This window comes from Pimephales promelas, chromosome 12 (assembly GCF_988280905.1).
Source record: "Pimephales promelas chromosome 12, fPimPro1.hap1.1, whole genome shotgun sequence".
Classification (NCBI taxonomy): Eukaryota; Metazoa; Chordata; class Actinopteri; order Cypriniformes; family Leuciscidae; genus Pimephales; species Pimephales promelas.
The window spans coordinates 15,187,565-15,212,756 of NC_142780.1; the positions used below are offsets into that span (position 1 = coordinate 15,187,565).

At 37.0% G+C, this 25,192-nt stretch overlaps 2 protein-coding genes across 5 annotated transcripts in view; one reads left to right on the plus strand and one right to left on the minus strand.

Moving 5' to 3' along the window:
- Positions 1–2,569: 2,569 nt before the first annotated feature.
- Positions 2,570–17,154, minus strand: hibadhb (3-hydroxyisobutyrate dehydrogenase b). The gene is made up of 8 exons (XM_039694518.2): positions 16,995–17,154; positions 16,228–16,388; positions 15,978–16,087; positions 14,910–15,031; positions 9,393–9,526; positions 9,220–9,296; positions 8,915–9,071; positions 2,570–3,285 (listed from the first exon to the last, which is right to left on the minus strand). The coding sequence occupies exons 1-8, from the start codon at positions 17,062–17,064 to the stop codon at positions 3,127–3,129; spliced, it is 990 nt and encodes a 329-aa protein (XP_039550452.1). The 5' UTR covers positions 17,065–17,154; the 3' UTR covers positions 2,570–3,126.
- Positions 17,155–17,852: 698 nt separating this feature from the next.
- The window catches only part of tax1bp1b (Tax1 (human T-cell leukemia virus type I) binding protein 1b), a 34,580-nt gene continuing 27,240 nt past the window's right edge, over positions 17,853–25,192 (plus strand). For all 4 annotated transcript variants that reach the window (XM_039694523.2, XM_039694525.2, XM_039694524.2 and 1 more), the window contains exon 1: positions 17,853–18,039. The gene's annotated coding sequence lies outside the window, so the exon portion shown is untranslated. The remainder of the gene's footprint in view (positions 18,040–25,192) is intronic.

Below are 25,192 nucleotides of genomic sequence, written 5' to 3' on the forward strand. Positions count from 1 at the left end.
AAATAAAGAAAATGTATATTTTAATAATCTATTTTGTGTGTTGTCTCTAAGCAAAGATCGTATAAAATTAGTTAATGTTTTAATGAAATCGTTCAAAGAAATTGTTTTATTGGCACATCATGATTCAAAGTCCAAACATCCATCACATGCATAATTCTCTTTCTCTGAAACCAAACAGTTTTATTTGTTTGTGTGTGTGTGTGTGTGTGTGTGTGTGTGTGTGTGTGTGTGTGTGTGTGTGTGTGTGTGTGTGTGTGTGTGTGTTACACGTGTGTAGCACAACATAGCAGCGAAAAAAGTTGACTAAATATTTTCATTTGTAGCTTACTCTTTTAAGTTCCAGTCCAGACAATACAATCGTTGCGTATAGTGTCGCTAAATATGATTAATTATCCAAATAAAACGTTTTTAATAAACTGGTCAATGGAAACTGTACAGTAAGCTATGTTTTTTTCCCAAGGTAATATTCAATTTACAAGCAATTTATTTATTTTTATTTATTTTATTTATTTATTTATTTATTTTTTTTGTTGGAACACAATAGCTAGGCTATATGTGAAATAATAACAAAATGCCATGTTTAGCCATGGACTAAATATAAAGGCAACGAGCCATCTTGTAAACACACAGGTCTTCTCAGCTAAATATCTCTAGCTACACTATTGTGTTTCTGTTTTCCGAATTATGAATCCTGTCTGTTCTAGAAATAAAGTGATGCCTTTCTTCAAGTAGTTAAACCAAACAACTTATAGCCTATACACATTATAGCCTACCAATGGGGCCTATAGCTACTCAAATAGTAGGCTATAGCTACATATATATTTCAACCACCTGGAGCTCGTGTCAAGGTCCACACACTTATCCTTATTTAAAAGACATTAAACCTACTGAAGGCTACTTATTTCTGCCAGATGAAAAAGAAAATTAAATCAGACTAAAGGTTTGAGAGTTTTTGAGAACTCGTAGGTCATTCAACATAGCGTGACAGCTTTTGAAGGATGTCTCATATGTATTATTGTAATTGGTCATTGCAGAAAGCATATTTTAAAGTAGCTATTAGTATTAGTAAACTAACCTCCTGAAAAAAAATTGTTTTCGTGTAAAGGTACAATTACAATTCAGACTATATAAAGAATGCACAAACTTAACGACAAAAAGCATCGTTAATAGCCATTGCATCTCTTAAGAGTTTACACCTGTTGGATATTTTTAGAAACACGTTTTATGCAATCAATACACATTTAAAGTAGCCTATATAGGCTACCAATGAATAAAACACAAAAATAACGAAACAGGGATTGATTTGAGATGTTACAATCGAATGTGTGTTATTCACCACCACGTGTCTGAGCCCCGGCAACAGACGAGAAAACTAGTCTAGAGGAATATTTGTTCGAATAAAAAAAGAGCACAAGGAATATACAAGGAACAACAGTTAGAAGATAGGTAAATGTTTCATTTTAGAAATTATTTACCTTCTAAGAAAAGCCTGAGATTTTTTTTCTTCAGGTGTTTCAATGACCAGAGAAATGACCGTTAAATGGTTCAAACCGGAATGGGATACCAGGTTTTGGGCTGTCTGAAGTCTACCCCATGGTCCTCTGTTTGTAAGACCTGCCAACTAGATAACAACACAGCACTTAGGCCTCCATGCTTAATGGACTTTTTATGGGTTTGTCCTGTGATCATGTGACCTCTAGCACTATGTCCTCTCTGTGGCTCTTAGATCAGAAACATACCACTGACTGCATTTTGGAAACTGGAAAGGCAAAAGTGAGTGTGAAAAGAAGCAAAAGACAATGAGAGAATATGAGGCGGCAAAGAAACGTTCTCAGGGTGAAGGGAAAAATAGGAGTAAAGGAAAACAAATGAACAAGTGAAAGGTCATGTCTCTTGACTGTATCATTAGCTTCATGCAACTGTAACCAAAGCCAGCTGGGGCACAAGACAAATATCACACATTTATTTATAATTGGCCAAATAATTTTACTGGGTTCCAAACCTTGAAATTCACAAACTCGAATCCATTTAATCTTTGAAACACAAAAGATGATTTTTTTTGTCCACTCAATGAAAGTCAGTGGGGTCTAATGTTGTTTCAACATTCATCGTACAGACAAAAACAGCTTCAAAAAATCTTCTTTTGTGTTCCACAAGAAAAAAAAAAAACAGGTTTGAAACACCATGAGTGAGAAAATAATAGAATTTTTTATTTTTGAGTGAACTTTCCCCTCAAGTCCAACAAAAATATTACAATGTCCTTGATGTGCGAAAGATCCCTAGTATTTGATGACTCACCTTTATTGTGCAATATGCATGTTACGTGCCACAGAATTCAAGGTGAGGCTTCATAAAGCATCAAAAGACATTCCACGGCATGTGACCTTGAGGAGACCAAATCAAATGTGCGGTGTTGAATAACTTTCAACTGGTTAGCTACATTCATTAATTGTAAACCTGGCTTAGTTCTCTGGCAATACCCCTTCAGTTTCTAGGCTTTTAAAACTCTTGGAGTTTATGAACATTGGTGTTATGTGAGTGTGTATTCATGTATCAACACGCCACAGTCTTAAACGTCAAATCAACAGATTTTTTCCTGCTTTAATTTCCAGGTGTTTTAAATTTACATGAGTACGATGTAGATCCAACACCACTTACAATTACCAACAGTAGCCAACCCCAAATATGACTCAAGACACATTGAGAACTAAAATTGTACATATGCAAACCGGTTTGCTATCAGAAACCTTTAAGGAGTGTCATGGCTTGAGTGTTTGTGAATGAAATGATACATTTTTAATCTTTCGTTAACCTACATAACAGGTAAGAAAAAGTCAGAACAAAACTTCAATTCACAGCATCTGATTAATTAATTGGTGGATTACTAATTGTACATGGTAGGCCCACATGAGTAACATAATTCCACTTACAGCCTAAAACAAACCAGTACAAACACACAGTCTTTTCAATCTACACATGTATTAATTCATTCACTCAATCATTCATGGCTCCCAGCACATGCATGTCAATGAAATCACATAGTTGGGTCAAAGTTTTGCAAGTCAGGACATGTGCAAGGCAGGTAGTGCTGGGTAAGGCTGTGGAAGGGGCATAGAGTGTTGCCATCTACTGGCCCTCCTCTTCTCGCAGGAACTGGAAGACAGATGAGAAGTCTTTGTTGGCGTAGCCACGTGCGCACATCATACGGTAAATCTGATGGGCCAGAGAGCCCAACGGCACTGGGGTCTTTGTGTTGGTTGCTGTATTCTGAGCAAGTCCCAAATCCTGAAGATAAATGTCAGAAAAAGTCAATGAAGGACGTGCATAACTACACATTTTAAAAATTAACTAGCAAGTAGGTGGCCTCGATTGGATTCCCCATAAGACGCATTCTTGCATAAAAAAAAAAAGATCCTGTTTGAGCAGAATACGGGATCGACACAATTTTTAAAAAGTAGACCAAGTTTAACATGTCATGTTAAACAGTGCTTAAAGGGTCACTCCATTGTTAGAAACCCAGTCATACTATTAAATGGTCGTGCAACTCTCTCATTTTCCCTTGAGACGAGAGAAATCTGCCATTTACTCTTTTCAAATCCTCCTACAATGAGCAAAAATCGTCCTTTTATGTCATTATAGGAGGAAGTGTGGGGGATTTCTGTAAAGACTACAAGCACTAGATCCCACCCTTTCAAACCCGCCCATAGGGGGTTGGACCGAATGCGCTAACAGACCAAACACAGATCAGTGCCAGTGTGTCTGATCTCACCGGCAGAAACGTTTTGAAACTATGGACGAAGGTAACGTTACTGAATACGCAGACGGATGCATTTTGGAGGATTGGGATGACACAGTGTGAGCCATCTTTTTTGGGAGCTAAGCTAGCAGGCTCTTGTTCTGTGGAAAAAGCCAAGTAGTAACTTTAGGGGTTACCGTCCTCTTTTTCCCAGACATGTCCGGGCGTCAATGTCCAGGATTCAGCTTTTGCTTTCTGCAGTCGCCATTCATTGTTTACATGCACAGCTTTTGTTTCAATCTAACTGAATTCATTCCATTGGTGAATCTGAATGTTGTGTTTATATGAACGTTAAACAAGTGATCGGTTGATGTGCGTTTTAAAATTGCTAAGAAAATTCCCGGTCCTCTGTGAGCGATACGAGACCGGTAACTTCTGTCTCACAGCTGTCGCTCATTGGTACTCACGCCACTGGCCTCGCATTGTTCTCCACCATAGACAGTATAAGAAGTGGACAGAGCCATCTCATTGGAACTCAATTGAGACAAGTGAAGCCCATATTTAGCGATTTTTTAGGACTTCCGTTCCTGACGGGCAGACTCAAACTGACTCAAACAGAGCTTGACGACGTGAGCAACCCGTTTGTCTTCTAGTGGCTGTGGCATGAGAAATCTGAATCATTCCCTTCCCAAACATGCAGAGGCGGAGAGTGTGAGTAGGAGCTGTCCATGAGCTAGGAGCAGGAGAAACTTTTGCTAGGTATTCTGATTAATTATTTTATCATTTTGCCTCCACGTTTCCCCGATTGTCCGCGAGCTTCTTCTCCTGTCCATACGGTAATCTCTCTACTGCGCGACAGAGAGTCGCTTGGTTATGACGCAATCGTTAGTCTACTTTTACAAAAAACTGCTTCTACAGGGCCATAACTTAAGCTACAAGGTAATGGAGCATTTTATACATTGTCGTGTTTCTTTAGAAATAAATAATGGACAAATGGGGTCTTCAAACGCCTCAGATGTAAAGTTATTCGCCATCAAAGTGACGCCAAAATGAATGGGAGTCAATGGGAATGCTAACTCAAGTGAAGTTCTTATACAAGATGGCGGCACCCGGCCGGCTTTAATCTCGGGTCGATGGATTACCCCCTTGTTCTCCACACGGCCCTCATCCAGCTCGCCGCAGTAACCATGATGAATGACGACGGTAGAACGCAAAAGCCGAATCACGGACATTTTGGGCAGACTCATCACGGAGAATCACTAGTAGCATAGACTTGTTTACCTACTGCGCGGTTACCGGTAGGCGTGGCCTCCTAGGGCAGCGAAGCAAGTGTATTCTGGGAGTTGTCTTTCATCCACATAAGCCAAAAATACATTTTCTGTCTTTTCTCAGTCTAGAAAGCTCCAAAATCATCTTCACATTCATCTTTTCAGAGGTGGAGTGACCCTTTAAGTTAAGTCCCCAATTTACTCACAGTGAAGTTCTTTGTTTACGGGTGAAACGAGCTTCGAAATACGTGACCAACGATATAGGCTACTGCTATCGAACATCCGATACTGCAGACTCTGATGAGAGCGGCATTTAGATGAATATGTAAATATGTGCGGTGTGCTTTCCTCAATAACACACACACAAAACAATTAAGATGACAAGGATTTTAATAAACCATAAGAAAAGCATCTGATCATAGCATTGTGCATGTTTGCACAAACTCTACAGCATTCCAGTAAAGTCAAGCCATGTTTATTTATATATCACTTTATTCAATATAGCTTAAAATCAAGCAGCTTTACCGTATTAAACATTAAAAAACGGAGTCAGTGTCTCGTTTCATCAAAAGTACAACTTGTACTCGGCAGTGCGTTCATGTCTTCACTCACGGACACCTGATCTCAACCGACTGAACAGGCCAAACGAACCAGAAAAGATTTCCATGTGGAAGGCGTCGGAGCCTCCGCGCACCAACCTATTAGGTAATCGCCACAGACCAATGTTAGTACAAAAGGAGTTTAGAAGTTGGAGAGAAATTTTCCAGAAAGTTCACTTTGGCAAGCGGATTCGAACTCTAAAAAATGAACTTTAAACAATTAACTGATGTGGCGTCATTTTGAACAAAATCAGGCCGAAACGATTTCGCTTGAAATATATCGGGGTCAATAGTCTTAGCCCTCAGACGTCAAAATAGGAAACACTTCAGAAGTTTCAAAGTCATTTGAAATTCTACAGGATTTCTAGGAGACATGTCACGTTCTTTTAGGCCGTGTGTCCACTAAAGCGTTTTTCCACGCGCCTGGCGTATGTTTTCAATTGTTTTCAATGGGAGCGCCGTGTTTTTTAAACGCCATGAGCGTACCGAGGCGCTGAGCGTTTTTTTTTCAGGCTGAAGTGCAGAGCGCCCAGCGTTTTTACTGGTCGCTGGAAGTTGAAAAATGTTCAACTTTGGATAAAACGCAGCGCCCATCACTGTCACTTTTTACCCAGCCATCTAATCACAGTGGAGGAGGGGCGGGAATAATACCACACCGACCAACTGTCAACATTCAAACTGCTGCGGATGTTCTGTATCATAGCAACGAAACGTCTCAATGGAAAAAGCACGGCGTCTTCAGCAGAGCGTCTAGCGTTTTCAGCTGGCTAAAAACGCTTTGGTGGACACACGGCCTTAATGGTCCACCTGAAAACAAAGCCGTTGTGATGCCAAACCCCCTGATGGGAGAAGAAATCAGTCGTGTTTACAACCGTGACAATGAGCACTTATCAGGATCAACTAAATGCTGGATTTTCAAAAGTATGTGAATTTTATGCCATAGACTCTTTAAAATACGTCCAACAGACATGCTGGTCTGTTATTGTATAGTCATCAATGTTACATTTTCTTGCCCAGTAAACATGAATCTGAACAAAACGAACTGCCTTACATTTCAGTCAGACAGCCTCTGGGCTGTCATTGGCCAATGAAAGCTACGATGGAGTCCAGACCTTGTGCCGTCAGTCTGAAGGTCTGTCCAATGGCTCGTTTCCACTGAGCGGTACGGTACGCAATTATTTGCGTTTCCTCTGTTAAAAGTTGTGAATGGTACCAAAAAGCCAAACCGTACCATACCACTTTTTGGATACCCTTCCGCTGGGGTACCTACCACAGTGGTACGGTACTAGAAAAAGTGGAGCTAGACTCACTGCAGAACGTTGATTGGTTGACAGAGTATCCTCATTTGCACGTGCCACAAGGGCATTAGAAGCGCCATTTTTTTAAATATACAGCTGAAATAAAATACTAATGTTATTGTGTCACGAAATGTAGTTTTAAGAGTTTTTCAGGCGAGAATGTAGTTTTTAAAGCTCAAATCTGTGGATTATTTATAGATTTATGATCATTTGACTGAGATCCGGCACTCGCGCACCCCGTCTGGATCAGCCTTTCCTCGGCGAGTCGTTCTGATGTTTGCCACTGACTCTGACGTCTCTGTAGTGGTTAAACATGAGATATAATTCGTCTTGTACAGACCTAACAGCCAGGCGATCTTTGGTCTTGTGAATCTATAATTCGTTCCTTGGGCAATAGTTTGGGCAGAAGGCTAAGTGAAGTTTCATATATTAACTTTTTGTACCTTTTACTTGTACTTTTATAATGGCTATTATTAATTAAACTGAAATTCAACAAAAAGAGATAGATTTTTTTATTTTATTACAAGCTCATCTGTAATGTTGTTTATTGCAACATTTGTACCAATGCAAGATGCAATATATTACATATTGCCTGGAATATGTTTAATATTTTTAAATTTAAACGAAAAGAGGCAGGGTTGTGTTTTATATTTAGTTTTGTTAAAATATATACTGTACATACATGCAGTGAACATAATCAATATGCTATACATTGCCTGAACCACATTTGTGTGCTTATAAATGTTTAAAATGTATTTAAATGAAATCGAAAAGAAGCAGAGTGGTGTTTTATAACGTATTTAGTTTTATTGTAGCCTAAAATGTACAAACAGAGATAACCGGAGAAGCAGCGCGAGCTGAGTGGCGCATTCAAGAACGAGCTGTTCCATTAGCAGAATTACTGGACTCGCGTCTTTGTGTAGGCTACTTGATATTGAGAAACGCCTAATACTAGGGCTGTCAAACGATTATTCGCGATTAATCGCATCCAGAATAAAAGTTTGTGTTTACATAATATATGTGGGTGCACTGTGTATAATTATTTTATATAAATACACACACATGCTTGTATATATTTAAGAAATATTTTCATGTATTTACTGTATGTAGTTTTGTATATAATTTATATTATATATATAAATTTTATATATAAATAATATTTTTTCTTCCTAAATATACATGCATGTGTGTGTATTTATATATATATATATACACTACATAATATATGTGGGTGTACTGTGTATAATTATTTTGTGTATATATATATATATATATATATATATATATATATAAATACACACATGCATGTATTTATATATATATATATATATATATATATATAAATACACACACATGCATGTATATTTAGGAAGAAAAAATATTATTTATATATAAAATTTATATATATAATATAAATTATATACAAAACTATATACAGTAAATACATGAAAATATTTCTTAAATATATACAAGCATGTGTGTGTATTTATATAAAATAATTATACACAGTGCACCCACATATATTATGTAAACACAAACTTTTATTTTGGATGCGATTAATCGCGATTAATCGTTTAACAGCCCTACCTAATACCAGCGTTTGTTTCTTGTGACAAACAAGCCGAGAAGCAAGAACAAGATCTGCTGCATATCATCCATTGTTGTTTACTATGTCGCTTGCTTCGCGCGAAAATGACGTTGATCGCTTCTTTCCGGCAAACACCACGCCTATCAAGTAAGGGTACTGTTGACGGTGTAAACGCAAACTGGATCATGGTTTATCGACCCGTACTGTACCGCTTAGTGGAAACGAGCTATAAGCGAGACCACACTAAGCTCAACATTGGGAAATATGATAAAATAGCATGAATGACACTGATACTGTAAACCAGATGAATTTAAAAGGTGAACATTTCCCTAGTTTTAACTGTGAAAACAATACACAGTACGCAAACAGCACCACCTCTAAAATGATCACAAAAAGTTAATAAATGTTTTTATATTAAAGCAAACCTTGGCCATTAGTGTAGTTCCAAAGCCACCCTGGTAGTTGTTTGCTGAGGGCACTCCCTCCATCACTCCCGGGACAGGGTTGTATGTGTCACTTGACCAGCAGCGGCCAGAGCTCATGTTTAAGATCTTTGCAAGAAGCTTCGGATCAAGCCCTAATCTGTGATTGCACAAAGTAATCTCCAATAAATAATAAAAAGAGGCTAAAAAGTAGAAAATAATTCAATCTGTAGCAAGAGTAACAGCATCAAGATAGCTGTATTATTGAAGTCAGTAACTGAATCAAGTAATTCAACTGTAAACTACACCTGATTCCCAAGTTCATGGTCTCTGCTGTTCCAATCATCCCAATGGCCAGCAGCATATTGTTGCAGATTTTAGCTGCCTACAAACAAGGAAGAAAGATTATGAACCCCTGGGCAGCATAAACCAGCACCTTTCCAAGAATGACACTATATTCTTTATCACATCCTGTTTGTACCTGTCCAGTGCCAACCTGGCCGCAGTACACCACATTAGCGCCCATGCAGGTCAGAAGCTCCTTGGCTGCAGTGAACTCCTCCTCTGGCCCACCCACCATAAAGGTGAGCTTACCTGAATTAGCAGCACCAACACCTGAGAAAAACAATGCAAATCATTCATATTACACCTAGGCCTGGTTTCACAGACAGATTAAGCCAGGAGTAAGCCTGGCTTAATCTGGATCAAGATTGGATAAAAGGATAAATACTGGATTTAGATTAAGGCATTTCGATTGGGGTATATAGATCTAGACTAAAAATTCAACTAGATTTTATAAATGTGCCTAAGAGAAAAAACAAAACAAAAAAAAAACAAAGGAGTTCTTCAGCATCATGAAAGTTTATTATCTGCATGCATTTTAAAATCTAAACTTAAAACCATGTATGGTTTTCTGAGTGCACACATCTGAAGCACACGCACAGGGATCTTGCTGTCAGGCGGTGCATCCCATGAATATTAAACCAAGTTATCGTTCACAACTTATTGCTCAAAAACAGCGGAAACATTCTTCAAACAGCTCCTTGAGTTCTGAAAGAAAAAGTCTGTACAATGAGGGGGAGTAAATGACGGCAGAATTTAAATTTAGGTGTGAACAAACCTTTTAAACTGACAAACAAGTTTCACAGGAGAGCATTGTAACGTATACAATAGATGTGGAGATTTGCATAAGTGTCAGTGAAATGGCCAATCAGAGAATGAGAAAATCACCTGCATGAAGTGACTTAATTATCTGATAGTTTCCACATGTCACCAGTAACCCGTTTTAAGCCTAAAACTTTGAGAAGATGCAACACGATTGAAGTGCCATAATTACTCTTAGAGAGGAAAGTTCTATAAATACACAAGCACTTCGCCATCTGCTGTGAACACAGACTCGCATGACGTCAGGGACAGTTTGTTGTGGCTCACGTTTCATTAAGCCTCCTTCACAGGCGCTAACATGGAGCTCAGAATAATGTCTGGAGGGTCTAAGTAAAGAGAATGAGCAGGTCTGTGGATTTCTTATGACTATCACAAACCAAGAGCGGGTCCAAAGGTATGTTAGCCAAACCCCACTGACGCATATGAATTGGGAGAGGCAACAATTTAAGGAAAGCAAACTAGAAGCACATTGTTTTTATGTGCCCAAAGACCAGAGGGAACAACTTCCTGATTAAAAAGGAGGATCGTCATAAAGCACAAACTAGCTGTTGAGCGAGTTAAACATTTCTTGTAATGCGACGACACATGCAGTTTTCACACCTCAGTCAAGTTTATAAGAGGCACACAGAATTGAACACTGAGAAAACTACCCAATTCTGATTGCCATTTAAAATTCATATGAATGTATATTACCCTATTTAAAGAATATATTCGTTTATATATAGCCTCTCTGCGCCTTAAACGTTTCTTCACAATGGAACCGAGTCTACATGCTTTCGGGGCTCTTCCACTGCATCAAATTTATGGAAATCATCTTTTTCTTTATATTACAAAAGCATAATGTTTTTGTTTTTATTGCGAGTGTACTATACACACATTAAAACAGACCCTTGGTCTTAGGCTGTTCACACCATAGATTATTTGTCTTTGTTCCAAAAAAGGGACTTAATTTGTTACAATGTTGCATTTTCTTCTTGGTTCGGTTCAATTTTACAAGGCAACCTTTCAAAGTGTACCAAAATGTGTTTATGCAAGTCACATATGAGTACAACTGTCCTCTTATTGGTCAGCATTTCCTCTGCATCATCCATCAAGATGATTGACAAGTTCGCTCCATGAGTTTAACTTGGCTTTATTTGTAACTATCGAGACACTTAAACACTATACGAATGTAGCCATTATTACCGCTGTTAAATTATATACTACATTCTTATCATGGAATCAAAATCATGGAATTGTGCCGATTTGTGTCGAGGAAGTCTCTCTACTACAGTCCAATGATGAAATACGGGTGTCCAGGGAAGCCTCGGGTACCACTTCATTCGATGTCTACGCATAGAAAGGTGAAGTAGACGCACTCGCACATCTTTCCAGCAATTTCTTGAAAAAGCATAACACTGAACTTTGCATCTGGCATTGTCACCGCAGGTTAATGAACTTTCACTGCACAAGTTTTATTTTTCATTATTCTACTCATTTTGTACTTTAACACAAGATATCCTTTTCAGTTCTGTAGCTGGTTGGGTCCAAATACCTTTTTTTTTTTTAATCAGCCCTACAAAACATGCTTCATGCTTAATACACTATGAGTATGACTGATCTGTACCAACTACCAACTGACTAAATGCTGCTAGGTGGCACAAAATGTCTAGGTGGCACTACTGTCTACTCTGTTCAAAATAAAAATAAAATAAAAAAAATAACCAAGGTGTTGGGGATTTCTTTTTTTCCCATTTTACCAAACTTGTATCAAACCATGACCCCAAAACCGAGGTACATACCGAACCGTGACTATATAATAGGCTATATTAACCCCTAATAGGCACTTACTAACGTTAAAAGAAAATACAAAAGGCTTTTTTTTATAAAACCTATTCATTTTGATCTTTGACTGTAATATGTGACCAAAGCTCATCCCAGGGAGACACCCCCCTCCTCTCTAACATCTTTAACTCTGCCAAGCATAGATAGAGTCATACGATGCCATTTCCACCATTGCACTGGATCACTCATTTAATTCTGGGGCTCTCACTGTCTTAGAACAATCCTGCTGGCCAATGTGATGCATACCATAATAACAGAAAATACACCTTTTGAAACATTTGGTATTTGGGAATTGCCACCTAATAACAGCAACTAATAACATTCATAACTTATATCCAAAATGGTTTGACCAGGTACCCATCTCAAGCTGGCATTTCCAATGATCAATTATCATTATTATGCAATGCATAATGTTTCTGTGACTGTCCAAAGCATGTGAATGAGGTATGCGATTGGCTGTCGGTTGCTAAGCATCTAGTTAGTTTGGCATTGCAATGCATTCCTGCTCCTGAGGTAAAACGCGGTGCTAACCCCATTTCTGAATTAAAAGTGTGAAACGATCCCACTTGGTGTTAAAGGGATAGTTCACCCAAAAATTAAATTCTGTCATTAATAATACTTAGTCACCCTCATGTCTTTTCAAACCCGCAAGACTTTCATTCATCTTCGCAATTGAATGAACCAGCAAGGTTCATTCTCATGTTACAGATCAATCTGTCTAAAGTCTAAAAATGTACAGAAATAGAGGATGTTCAAGCTTTGCCTTGATGAAAGTCAACAGTTGTGATGTAAATCACTGCTAGTGCCAATGAACGCCTCAATCTCTCACCAACAATGCAAAGTAAGCAACAGAATAACTTCACAACATTCAAAGATTGAGAAAAATATAAAGGAACTACTACTTTTGCGTGATAAATCAAATGAACGAACATGATAACCAAACTGTTAAAGCAACTGGAGAAACAGTTCTTTCCAAATACCGTTTAGTTTATAATTGCCCCAACAGTTTGAGTGTAGAAGTGGATATCCTCAATTCAGTGCAGTAGGAAAGAAAGCAAAGGCATAAATTTCAGTTAAAGCAACTAGACTAGGATGCTCAAAGAAAGCTGGTCTTATGAGGCTACAAAGTGGATGGAAATAAAACTAAGGCTTGAATCATTCTCTGTCCAGTTAATTTCACTTTCCTCAGTTCACAAACCTCACTGCTGCCCTTATTAATCAATACCTATATTTATGAAACTTATTCTACCTGTCTTGGTAACGACATGTGCCAATTTGCCAAACAAAGGTTTTGTCCTATTCAATTGTTTAGGTCAAAATGATCTTATATTGAATTTTGAAGAATGTAGATCTGCACAGAGACAGACAGTGTGTACAAATTTGCAAACTAAGTGCTATTCTTCACCATCTTACACTGTAAACAGAATAGGGTGTTCACACTGAAAATTATAAAAATTCAAAAACCCAGATGCACTTCCAGGCTAAAGAACAGTTTTTTTTCTCAGGGCCATCACAGAATTGAACAATCATGCTCCTCCACCCCCAAGTCGCACAGCTGCACTTTCTAGATAGGGATTTTATGCAATAGGATGTGTTTTAATATATATATATATGAAGAGTTCAGATGCAAAAGCCTCTAAATGCCATTTGAAATTTTCTTCTTTAATGATGATTTTTGTCAAACTTGTATATTTAAGTTCAGTAATTTCACTTAAATAACAATTAATAGGTAATTATCATTGCCATTTAAGTGAAATCACTGAACTTAAATATACAAGCTTGATAAAAATGATCATTCTAGAAGAAAATTTCAAATGGCACTTAGAGGCTTTTGCATCTGAACTCTTCATATATATTTTTTTTAGTGAGTGTTAAAGTGAGTTAAAGTGAGTGTTTTAGAGGTTGCACAAGCAAATTTCGTTGTATGGTACAACTGTACAATGACAATTAAAGTCCATCTATCTATCATTTGAGCACAAAACGAAACGTGGAACGAACTGTCATAGATTTCCTTGTGTAGCAAAAGGGGAGGGGCTACCAGACTCCAGGCCTAACTAACCTCATAAAAATTCATACACTAAACAATAGAGTATACAGTGCATAGTAAAAGTGCATAGTGTATAATATTTGGGAAACAACTACTAGAGTCTATTCCCCCCATGCCTGGTCAGAAATACAAGCATGGACAAATCCAAAAAAATCTGAAAAGTTTCCTATATTCCCTATAATTGTTTCCTATATTCCCTATAATTTTATCCTATATATGGTTTCTAAAATGAGTCTTACATGAGAGATAACCGCATTAGTCACTGATTTTCAGCACTTGTCTCCATCTCCACCATAAGTTGAGGTCATAAGATCAATTCCCAGATGCTGACTTTTGATTTAGTCTATAACTCAAGGAGTCCACACCAATGGCTGGATTAAGAAAATGGCCAAGATGAGGCAGGTGATAAAACGCTTTCCTATCAACAAACCTGCAAATCACCCACCACACACTGAAACAGAGGACAGAAAGAATACAACTTGGGTCTAACTTGTGTGTCCTGAAATTTGACTTTGCAAACCTAGATTTGTTATTTTTTTAGTATGAGTTTTCACTTTCAAAGTCCCTGTTAGCAGAAATTCTAATAAATATATTTAATTATAAATCTTTGACAATTACATTTAAATATTACTTTTATCTTTCGCAAACTACATTGCAAGGCCAGAACATGATTAGAATTGGAACTGGAATTCCACTATTAACACGAACCTGTGATTTGTGAAAACCACAATGTTTGAACTGGAGCCAAAGATTTGTACTTGTACCTCTTCCCAGACAGTGACTAGTTTCGTAACTGTGACTATGGGTGTGTGATTTATGAAACCTTAACATCGTCTAAACTTACATATGTGGTTTGTGTGCAGTCAGGGTTCAGATCAAGGTTACCACATACAACGCGAGTTACTGCATCTACGGCTGCCCTTCGTATGATGTTGGAAATTAAGGGAGTTTTTGCCATCTCACCTCCAGACACTGGGGCATCCATAAAAACAGCTCCCACTTTTTCTGCAGCAACTGCCATCTCCTTGGAGACAGCTGGATCAATAGTGCTGGAATCAATGAGTAGGGATCCCTTCTTCACTTTCCTATTGAAGAAAGATTTTAGAATTCAAGACCTGTCCGGTAAAGAGCACATGTGTCATTTCTTTGAATTATGAAAAAAAGTTTCTCACCACAATCATTTCCAATAAAATTCCATTTAATCTGGATATTAAAGGGCCCTATGAAATCAGTTTAACAATTTGTAAACTAAAAATCGCCGGCTTCCGGCAACGGCTGATGTAGGACGTATGATGCAGGCGTTGTAGTTAGAAAACAAAACGCCAGTCACAAATTTAAAGTCTAATATGTTTTAAAGAAATGTCAGAGGATTTCAATAAATGAAAAGAGGAGCTATGTCAGTGTTACTCATTGCTCAGCTCATTTGTGGCTCACATGGCAGTGATATGATGATGCGAAAGTGACGCGATATGTGAACGGCCCCCTACTCAGCGTCTGTGAAGTGGAGCAGGACAACATCCCACCAGTTCTCATTTCAGATTCTCATCCACAGATGATGTTTTGGGCATGGGGAAGGGCATTTTTACTGTGTGATAAATAGAAGCATCACGGCACAACGATTCATATGCTCATTGACTCCAAATTATTATGTCCATCCTTTAAAACAAATAAAGATCCAATCTAGGAGAATGGTTATAAGTGGAAACAGCGGAAAACTTTGTATAGGCAGTTTGTTCAGTGTCAACTTTTCCACCGGTACTCAACATGCTGCCAGTGATTATAGTTTATGTATAGTATATAGTTTAAAATATGACTATTTTTCTTTAAAAAAAAAAACACCACCAAAGCTGGGAAGAACCAGGATTTTATTTAAATTATTGGATTTAAAATTTTTGGGTTAACTCTTCCTTTAAGTTTGGCTTAATACATGTTGGATTTGACTTTTTTTAAACTCAGGAATTAAGTCAGTTTCCTAATTAAAATGATGTTCAAATGTTGATTATTTAGCCTGTACAGAAAGGATGTTCTTACTTCAGAATACCATTTGCGCCTGTATACACCTCTACAACATTGGGGCTGGAGGGAAGCATTGTGATGATACGATCTGCCTTGTCCGCCACATCCGCAGGGTTATCCAGGATCTGAGAAGAGGGCATTAACAGTCAGAGAGGCTCATCCAAAGTAAAAACTAAGATGTAATCAATCATATAAAGCATATACATCATGGTGTTTAACTAAAGTCAGATGTGACCAAGTTACGTTTTATGTCAGTTATCCTGACCTGAGCTCCAAGCTCCTGTAACTCTTTGCAGGACTCTGGAAATACATCTGAGGCTATCACTGGATATCCATGTTTTATGAGGTTCTTTGCCATTGGGTTTCCCATGTTCCCCAGGCCAATGAAGCCCACCTGGGTTTTAGAGGCCATGGACCTGATGGAGACTAAGAAGAGACATGAATTATCTATTTAGTGTCAAATTTAGAATATCACATGGGATATTTTTGCATTTAACATTTGAATTGTTAAATGCAAATGAATAAAATCAAAATAAGATGTGCAAATTCTGCATGGTGATCAAGAGGCTGACATTTCAACATTTGTAAGATTTTATGTTAAACATTACCTGTTTCATTTATAAAACAAAAATAAAGAATTAATCAATTAATATAGATCCAAAAACTCAATCAAATAACTTGAATCTTTAGTGTGTTTTGTTCCTAAACAATTTGCAATCTGTTTAGATGAACTTGATTTATTGACATATTACATCTCACTCCCACATTTATCGGAAAAGACTCCTTAGCAAATGCTTTAATTTGACAGCTGTCCATAATTTAGTTCAATGGTGGCAGATTCTGGTGACAGTTAGTAAAATTGTCTAATGTGTACTTGTGTTTCATTGACATACACACACGCGTGTGACTTTAGCCTAACAGCTATCGAGCGCTCCCACTGCATTACATTATATCAGATGTTGCTGCACGGAAAATATGCATGGGAATCCACAGCAGCAGAAAAATAATAATACAATTTTAAGATCACATTACCCAGCACGGCGCTGACATGGTTATGACACTTTCCTACTAGACACCTCGAACCCCTCAACAGAGCGGCCATGCTGCTTCGCTCTTGACCTTCGACTTAGAGTGACGCGATTGGATAATCGTTGATTGACACATACGCCTCCATACGTTTTATTCAGCTCGGATCTCTTCATCCAATGGCATTCAAGGGAAGGCGGGACATCCTCAAAATCTCATAATAAATTTGTTGAGAACATAAATAAATAACTTGTAACTGCCTTTATTTGGTCTGTTATTAAATTAATCTCCATTGCTATTTGTATTTAATAAAAAGGTTTTTAATGCTTTTCTGTAATTTAATTGTACGTGCAAACAGAAAGATATACGACGTTACATTTGTCTCTTTTTCCACTACTCACTCTATTGACATATAACTCGTACGAAATTTAATTTATCTATAAAATAAAACGAGAATATAACTGAATATGTTAAGGTTAGTTGATAAATCTAAACAATGTTTACATCCGGCTTTAAAGAAGGACTGTCAAGAAATCATTCGCAAATAATTAACGTAAACATTTTGGCTGAGAAACTACCCCATAAAAGATTATATTATGTTGAGTAACGTTACATGTTGACGGTCATGTTAACTAGCCTATAATAAGATATTGCCAAATGTTAATTTATTAGTGACATATTAGCCTCACTGAACCTCAATAATTATAGTTTTGCTGTTTTTGTTATTTGTAAATATGAAAACATAAACATTTGTAGAGTGGTTTATCGCAAAATAACTGAAGCACGCGCAACTAAATGCTTTATCTTCACTTACACACACACACACACACACACACAAAAAAACATAAATCATTTTTCTACTGGAGTTTCATACATTAGTCATAGCCTTAGTGATGATCGAAGATATGTGTGTGGTGTTGTTGTTATCGTGTTGTTCCGGGAAACCACTGACACGGACAGACGGGGGATGTACTTGCGCTGAGACTGGAAAGTGCGTCAAACAAACACAGCGCTGGGCTTTTTTGTGACACTTCAGCAGCAATATAATGAGGTATTGTACAGTCTTTTTATTTACTTATATTATAGCTCTGTATGAATATTACTCTTTTCTATCTTCTATGATTTTATTTGACTAACTTGTAATATAATTTTGAGCTCTGTTTTGGTGAAAAACAGAACATGATACTGGTTATTCCTTAACTATCGGCCTCACACTTTGACTCGACTTAAGATATCAACTGATCTATTTTTATGGAGAAATAAAGAGCAAATAAGATGTGGGTTTTGGATGACTGAACATTTATTAAATGCCAAAAGCAAATGAGCTGTACGTGTCTTGACATTATGGTTTGTTATTGTTTAGCCAGACGGCTAAATCCTGCTAGCAAGCTACATCGCTAATAACGTTACTAGCTTAGCTAATATAGAAACTTGACGTGAAGACTATATTTTGTATAAATATACATAGAAAAGATATTATGTGCTGAATATTGTTTATTAAATTAACAAATCTTTCTTGTTACAACATGATAAACACTAAAATTAAGTTGCTTGCTAGTACCCGTGCTAGTCATTTCGGCCTAATAGAAACACTTTAATGTCTAAAAATGTTAGTTTTGAGGTACATAGTTTTTTGACAGTCATTTAAACGTATAACTAATTAATTGGTTGTTATATTATCCAATGTCATACTTTTGTTTGTGTTGTGACGACCTTTGGATTACCAGGCAAATTAATTTCACGGAAGTTATAACTAAATTGCCGCAATAAATGTTAGTTAGTTTTGTTGTAACAGGGCTAACATTGTGTAAACATGAAAACGTGAAGCCTTTAACAGTTCAAGTTAGTAAACACGTCACATGTGACGTATGTCGTGTGAAAAAATGACCGATTTTTTTTTCCTCAGCTGTATTTGAAAGCGAGTCTCTGTAGTGTCAGCAAATACATGCTCTGCTGCTCCACTTACAGCTCTCTTATCATACATATGACGTTGATTCTTTCTTAAATAAGAAAAAAAAATATTTAACAGTTTATTGAAGTATATGAAAATTAGGTTTTTATGTACATCACGTTTACAGTTATTTTTCACCTAATGCCTACAAACTAGTCAGGTTAGCCAGCACCTAATACACACGTTCTCTGCCACTGAGATATTATTTAGGAATCACCATGATTACAAAACAAATGACTCTATCTTATCAGTGTGGTTAGTGTTGACTGTTCACAAGCATGCAGAAAAAAAACCCTTGACAATCATCAGACTTTGTTCTTTCTTTACTTAGTCATCATCTCCATATGAGCGTGAGACATAGCAAGCATGTCAGTCAATTGTGGTAATGTGATGTAGATGTGGTAATAACTGTATGTTACCTTAGTTACAATAAATTCAGTTTGCATTAATAAATTAATATATTAATATGCTTTAGGGTTAGTTTGCCCCTAAAAATTATGGGAGAAAAATGATCCCATAATTTATTTACTCTTAAGCCATCCTGGGTGTATATGACTTTCTTCTTTCAGCCAAACACAACCAGAGTTATATTTAAAAATATCCTGGCTCTTCCAAGCTTTATATAATCATATGGTTTCAGGGGGTTAATAAATGCCTTCTGAAGCGAAGCGATGCGCTTTTGAAAAATAATCCATGTTTATGTCTTTATAAACTATAATCATTGGCTTCCGGTAATGGCCGTATGCAAGTCGAGGTCTGGCGGAAGAGTGACCTCTGACCTGAAGCATGACATAAGATGTAGGCGTAGTGTAAGCTTAGGTGAGAGTAGACACCTCTCTCACTGTTTAAACAAATAGGGCTGGGCAATAAACTTAAGCTCCTCTTCTCTTATTTCAAAATCCTCTGACATTTCTCTCATTTTAGACTTCTAATTTATATCCAGTGTTTTGTATTGCTCTATCCTCTGCTCTTTCCGCATTCATCAATACATCATACATCAGGTCAGAGCTAGACTCGTGTACGGCTGTTACCGGAAGCCAGTAATAGTTCACAAATTTAGTTATGCATATTTTGTCTTACAAAATGCATTGCTTTACTTCAGTAGGCCTTTATTAACCCCCTGGAGCCATATGGATTACTTTTATGAGGGATGGATGTGCTTTTTTTTTGGGCTTAAAAATTTAGGGTACCATTCACTTATAAAGCTTGGAAGAGCCAGGATATATATCTCCGATTGTTTTTGGTTGAAAGAAGAAAGGATGGCTTGAGGGTGAATATTTTTGGGTGAACTAACCCTTTAAAGAGTCTTCATTAAAATTATCTTGAACTTTGAGGGAGCTGAGAAATATGGAGTAGCTGAGTGCCCCTTGATTTAAGATCAAATTGACTTGTGTCCTTAAGGGTTCAAACCACATTCCTGTAAACATTTTCCAAGTTCCAAAAGAAAGTTTGCACTTATTGATCTATAGTAGTGAGTAACTTAATACTGTATATTACAAATTCTTGAGACACAGGACAGAAGTTATCCCATAACTTAAAATAGTAACATTTCCACTCTGACATCGCTCACTGATGAACCACCTGTCCTCACACCATATGGATACAAATATAACACACACACACATACACACATATATATACTGCCGTTCAAAAGTTTGGGATTGCTAAGATTTAAAAAACAAACTAAACAAAAAAATTTTGTGAAATATATAACACTTTAAAATAACTTTCTATTTGAATATATTATAAAATGTTTTTAATCCTATGATCAAAGCTGAATTTTTGCATCATTAGTGTTTCAGTGTCACATGATCCTCCAGAAATCATTCAAATATGATGATTTGCTGCTCAAGAAACATGTATTATTATTATCAATCTTGAAAACAGTTTAACCTGGATTCTTTGATCGAATAGAAAGTTCAAAAGAACAGCATTTATCTGAAATATTATAAATCTTTGTTCACAGTGAGCCGCTTCACAAACAGAGCGTGCCAGTGACAGTTATTTTTTGCGTCTTATTGCCCTTGAATGGTTTAATAGCAATTGAATGAGTGATAACGTGTTCATATAGACCATTTTGCAAGATGTAAACAACACTGGTCCAGAAACACTTCCTGTTTCAGTTTGTAATGTTTTCTTTATTTCACATGTAAAGAAAACATCTTTAAGATATTTGTTTAACTTTTTGATTTAGTTTTATATGTTCTGTTGGTTGTATTTTATCCCAGCTTTTATGTAGTGTTAAAAAATTGAAACAGGAAGTGCTTCTGGACCAGTGTTGTTTACATCTTGCAAAATGGTCTATAGCCTACTGTAGCACACCCACAGGATGAAAAAAAAATCATCATTAAAGTAAAATGAACTAATTTTCATAGATTAGCCTGTGTTTTGCGTAAATATTGGAACACGAGTGAAGAACAAAGCCTTATTTACATAATAATAGTTTAGCAACCAAATGTTTGATTGCGGATATGGATTTGGATTTGTGCTGAATGAGAGTTAGCCTATGCTAGCCCAATGCCATTTTAGTTTTGCTTTTAATAAATTAATTTTGGCTTGATGCAGATAATGAATTCCACTATATTCCACTATATTTTGTAACTGAATTGCTGCTTATTTTTTCTTCTTCTTCTGTTCTGAATAGCATACTGATAAATTAAAATTTAAAGGATTTGTTGTGGAGTGAAGGGAACAAAAATAGCCCAGGCTATATGTTTATAATGTTTGTAAATGTTTAGATTTTTTATTTTTTACAGTTTTTTTTTAATATTCATATAAATTAATTTAATTGTTTATAATTAGGTTAACGGGTGTATTTGGTGTAAGATCAATGTCTCTTTCATAAGATTATTATTTCTTATTGGATGGGTTATGTTTCTCCGTTTCGTAAACTATAGGGGCAAGTCTTCTAAACCGTGAATTTGTAGGGGAATGATATTTATTTAGGTCGTTTTGAGCCGCCACATTTATCAATGTGCGATCATTCATACGATGGGATCGGCAGCGTAAAAATGTTTAATGAATCACACGTTAACCCTGACTTCAGATGATTTTTGCACTCGTTTCTACGTTATATGGATAATGAGGCACAATAACTTTAAATGCCGTGCACTTTGATCTTTAAAACTTTGCAAACCTTTATGTTCACGAACCATATTACATATAAGGTAATATTTGAAAAAGCATAAAAGGGGCACTTAAAAAAACTGTTTCATTAAAACAATTAAAAATCAAGCAATGTTAATGTCAGCTTGCATCATGATGTTCCTATTCCCATACTTCATTCATATAAGGTTAATTAATGTTAACAACGGCAGCATTGCGTGTCTACAATGTAATGCCTTCCGATATATCCTTGTTTTCACATGGGTCCGGTTGCAGTCTCTTTTTTTTTCTGGAGCCACTCCGAAGTCCGAACGAAGTCTTTTGCATTTTACAGTGGGTGAATCTGTTGTCACTGGTGATTGTTGATTGAAGCTTTCTGGATCTGCCATCAAATTGTTAAAAGGCTATAAATCTCCACCTCCAGCATCCTCACACGCAATATAGCGTATACTAGCCGAGACTCTTCTTTATGTGTACAGATGTGACGTAATGACATAAAGACATGCTTGAATCTCCCACGGAAATCCACCAGTACCACTGGAATTAAAAACATTGTTACAAGCTTACTGCTTTGAAGGCAAGCAAGCAGATAGTTTTCAACACTGGCTGGTTATGTATTTTCTCAAATATGTATTTTGGATCATTTTTAACCCCAAAAAAGCTACAGACTGCAGCTATAAGTTCGGGCAGGCCTTGCTGAGTTTTATAGTTTTTAAATGTATAATTTAATTTTAGATAATTGTGCTATGGGAGCCTATTATTAAGCCTACTTGATTTATTAAGACACAGTAAGCATCAATAACATTGAAATGACTTGTTTGATCTCAGATACAAAGGTGTGACTGTTATTTTTGTAATTGGTGTCTATTCAATGTTTTGCCTATTTCTTCATTTAGAATGATTTCTTGCAATTGTAGATATCCAATCAAAACTTTTCCCTTTGAGCCACCCTCCATAGACACACATTTTTGTTTGAGTAGTATTGATAAGAGACCCTCTTCAATGCAAGTAAACAACTTGCATGTGAGACAAAATCTTCACGCTAGCCTGGCAACTGATAATTGTTAGATTTTGCTTGCATTTGAGTTAGAGGCTAAGTATAAGTTTAGCATAGATATATTTTCAATCGTCTTCACTCGTCTTGAACACTCTGAGTGCTTGAGAGTTCTGTTCTCTGTCGTTAAAGCGCACTGTTGCAATTGATCCTAAGGTTAGCGTATTTGATGCAACTATTATGCTTTTCCACTTTTTCAACTTTAGTTAGTGTGTAAAGTTGCTGAATGGTTACATGAGGTATTTTATTTAACAGAATCCCCTTTTCAAGAACTTCAACGAACGGCTTGTTTGGACTTCATAATGATGAAGTCATAATGTTACTCATTTAAATAATCCACGCTCACAGAAAAAAAACAAAAAGGGACAAAGCCTGGTTGTGCTGTATGAGAGAAGACAGTGTTAGCGCTACTCACGTTTTTTTTTCCAAAACTCATTTGTTTGACATTCGTAAGGTTGACAAACTTTTAAAAAATGAACAAGAGTTAATTTATTTTAAACAGTGTTCCTGAACATTTAAAATCCCAACGTGAATCTGTGTGCTGCACATTTTATGGAGAACAGCTTGTTTTCTGTTGCTTTTAACCTCTCGCTTTTGTAGGTTCACCACTTCTTAGGATAATTAACCATGGTTTTGTGATCGATTACTGTTTGTTTTAACTTATGGCGCTTTTCCACTATTCAGCACCAGCTCGACTCGCCTCGGCTGGCCTTTGTTTGGTTTTCCACTGTGTAAAAGTTGTACCTGCACCTGCTTTTGGGTACTTTTTTTGCGCCTCCTCCGGCGAGGTTCTGAGCGAGCAGAGGCCATACTAAAATGACATGAAAACAATGCCGACTGCTGATTGGTCAGAGAGAATCGCACGCGCCAGATGGAGTATCCAGAATAACCCCTCCATTTTAAACAGTTTGGCGAGAGATAGTTACTAAACTTAATATACTAATATTATGGCAACTCGGAAGAATACGCCATGGTCAAATGAGAGGTGCAGACTTTCCTTTGTTTGGTTGCCGAAGAGAGCATCCAACGAGAGCTTGATGGGGCAACGCGTAACAAAAGGCGTCGCTATGACGACCGGGTACTGTTTGTGGCGGTACTGTCGAGGCGAAATTTTGGATAATATATATTTAATGAATAAGATAATTACAAAAAAAATGTCCTGTGAAATCTGTTTGCAAATTCTGCGCATGAAATCCGTTCTGCACGATCCTCTTGTGATTTTAAATTGTCAGGGTCTGAATCGGGCTTGAATTGGTTTGAAATTGACGCCATCCTCAATATTTACACTAGAGAAGAACTGGCAGGTATAGAGGGGCGGGATATTTCCTGAACACATGCCAAGCGCTGCCAATCACAACATACTGGGCCAGCTAACCAATCACAACTCATTTTGTATTTTGGAAGGAGGGGCTTCATCGAAATCACTGTGCTCGAGCCAGACTGGGGAGAGAGGTGCTGTAAAATATGTTAAAAATAATCAAGCATGAAAACATATTCAAGTTCAGCGCAAAAAAAAAAAAAAAAATAAAATCTAGTAAAAGGGCATAATAGGACCCCCTTAAGCACAATAAGATGCGAAAGAGAACTTAGTTCAGTACTGTGAAGGTGTGTGACTGTGCTTCCGGTGTACTTGTTCAGAAAAGATTTGAAAGTAAGAACAGCATGCAAATTAAAAGTTTAACTGGCAACCGCCCCTCCATACCTGCCAGTTCTTCTCTAGTGTAAATTCTCTATATTTGCAGCCAGTGGCAAGGAATTAAAATGTATCTATGCAAATAAAAAAACTTGACTCGTTGCATAAGTTTATGTCGCAGTGTACAGTATGTTGGGACGGGGGTGCCAGAACTGCAAGTGGTGCTATGAAACGATGTGAAACGTTACTACGATCTTTCTTCAAAAGCAGATCATGGAGACATTTTAATCGTACATGATCTATAATCGTGATATTGCACACCCCCACGTTGTTTTTTTTTTTTCTCCGCACATAGTAAAACAAAGTTCAACTCAAATTAATATTTTGAAGCAGTTTCTTTATTTTTTTGGTAACAAGTGTGCGTACGTACAGTCAATCCAGACCCATTATGCCTGCATCAG

Coding starts and splice junctions, on each gene's coding strand:
- hibadhb (XM_039694518.2), bottom strand. CDS start 17,064: ATGGCCGCTCTGTTGAGGGGTTCGAGGTGTCTAGTAGGAAAGTGTCAT. Junction 16,088..16,227: donor TACAGGAGCTTGGAGCTCAG/GTCAGGATAACT, acceptor CCCTCTTCTCAG/ATCCTGGATAACCCTGCGGA. Junction 9,297..9,392: donor GCCAGGTTGGCACTGGACAG/GTACAAACAGGA, acceptor CCTTGTTTGTAG/GCAGCTAAAATCTGCAACAA.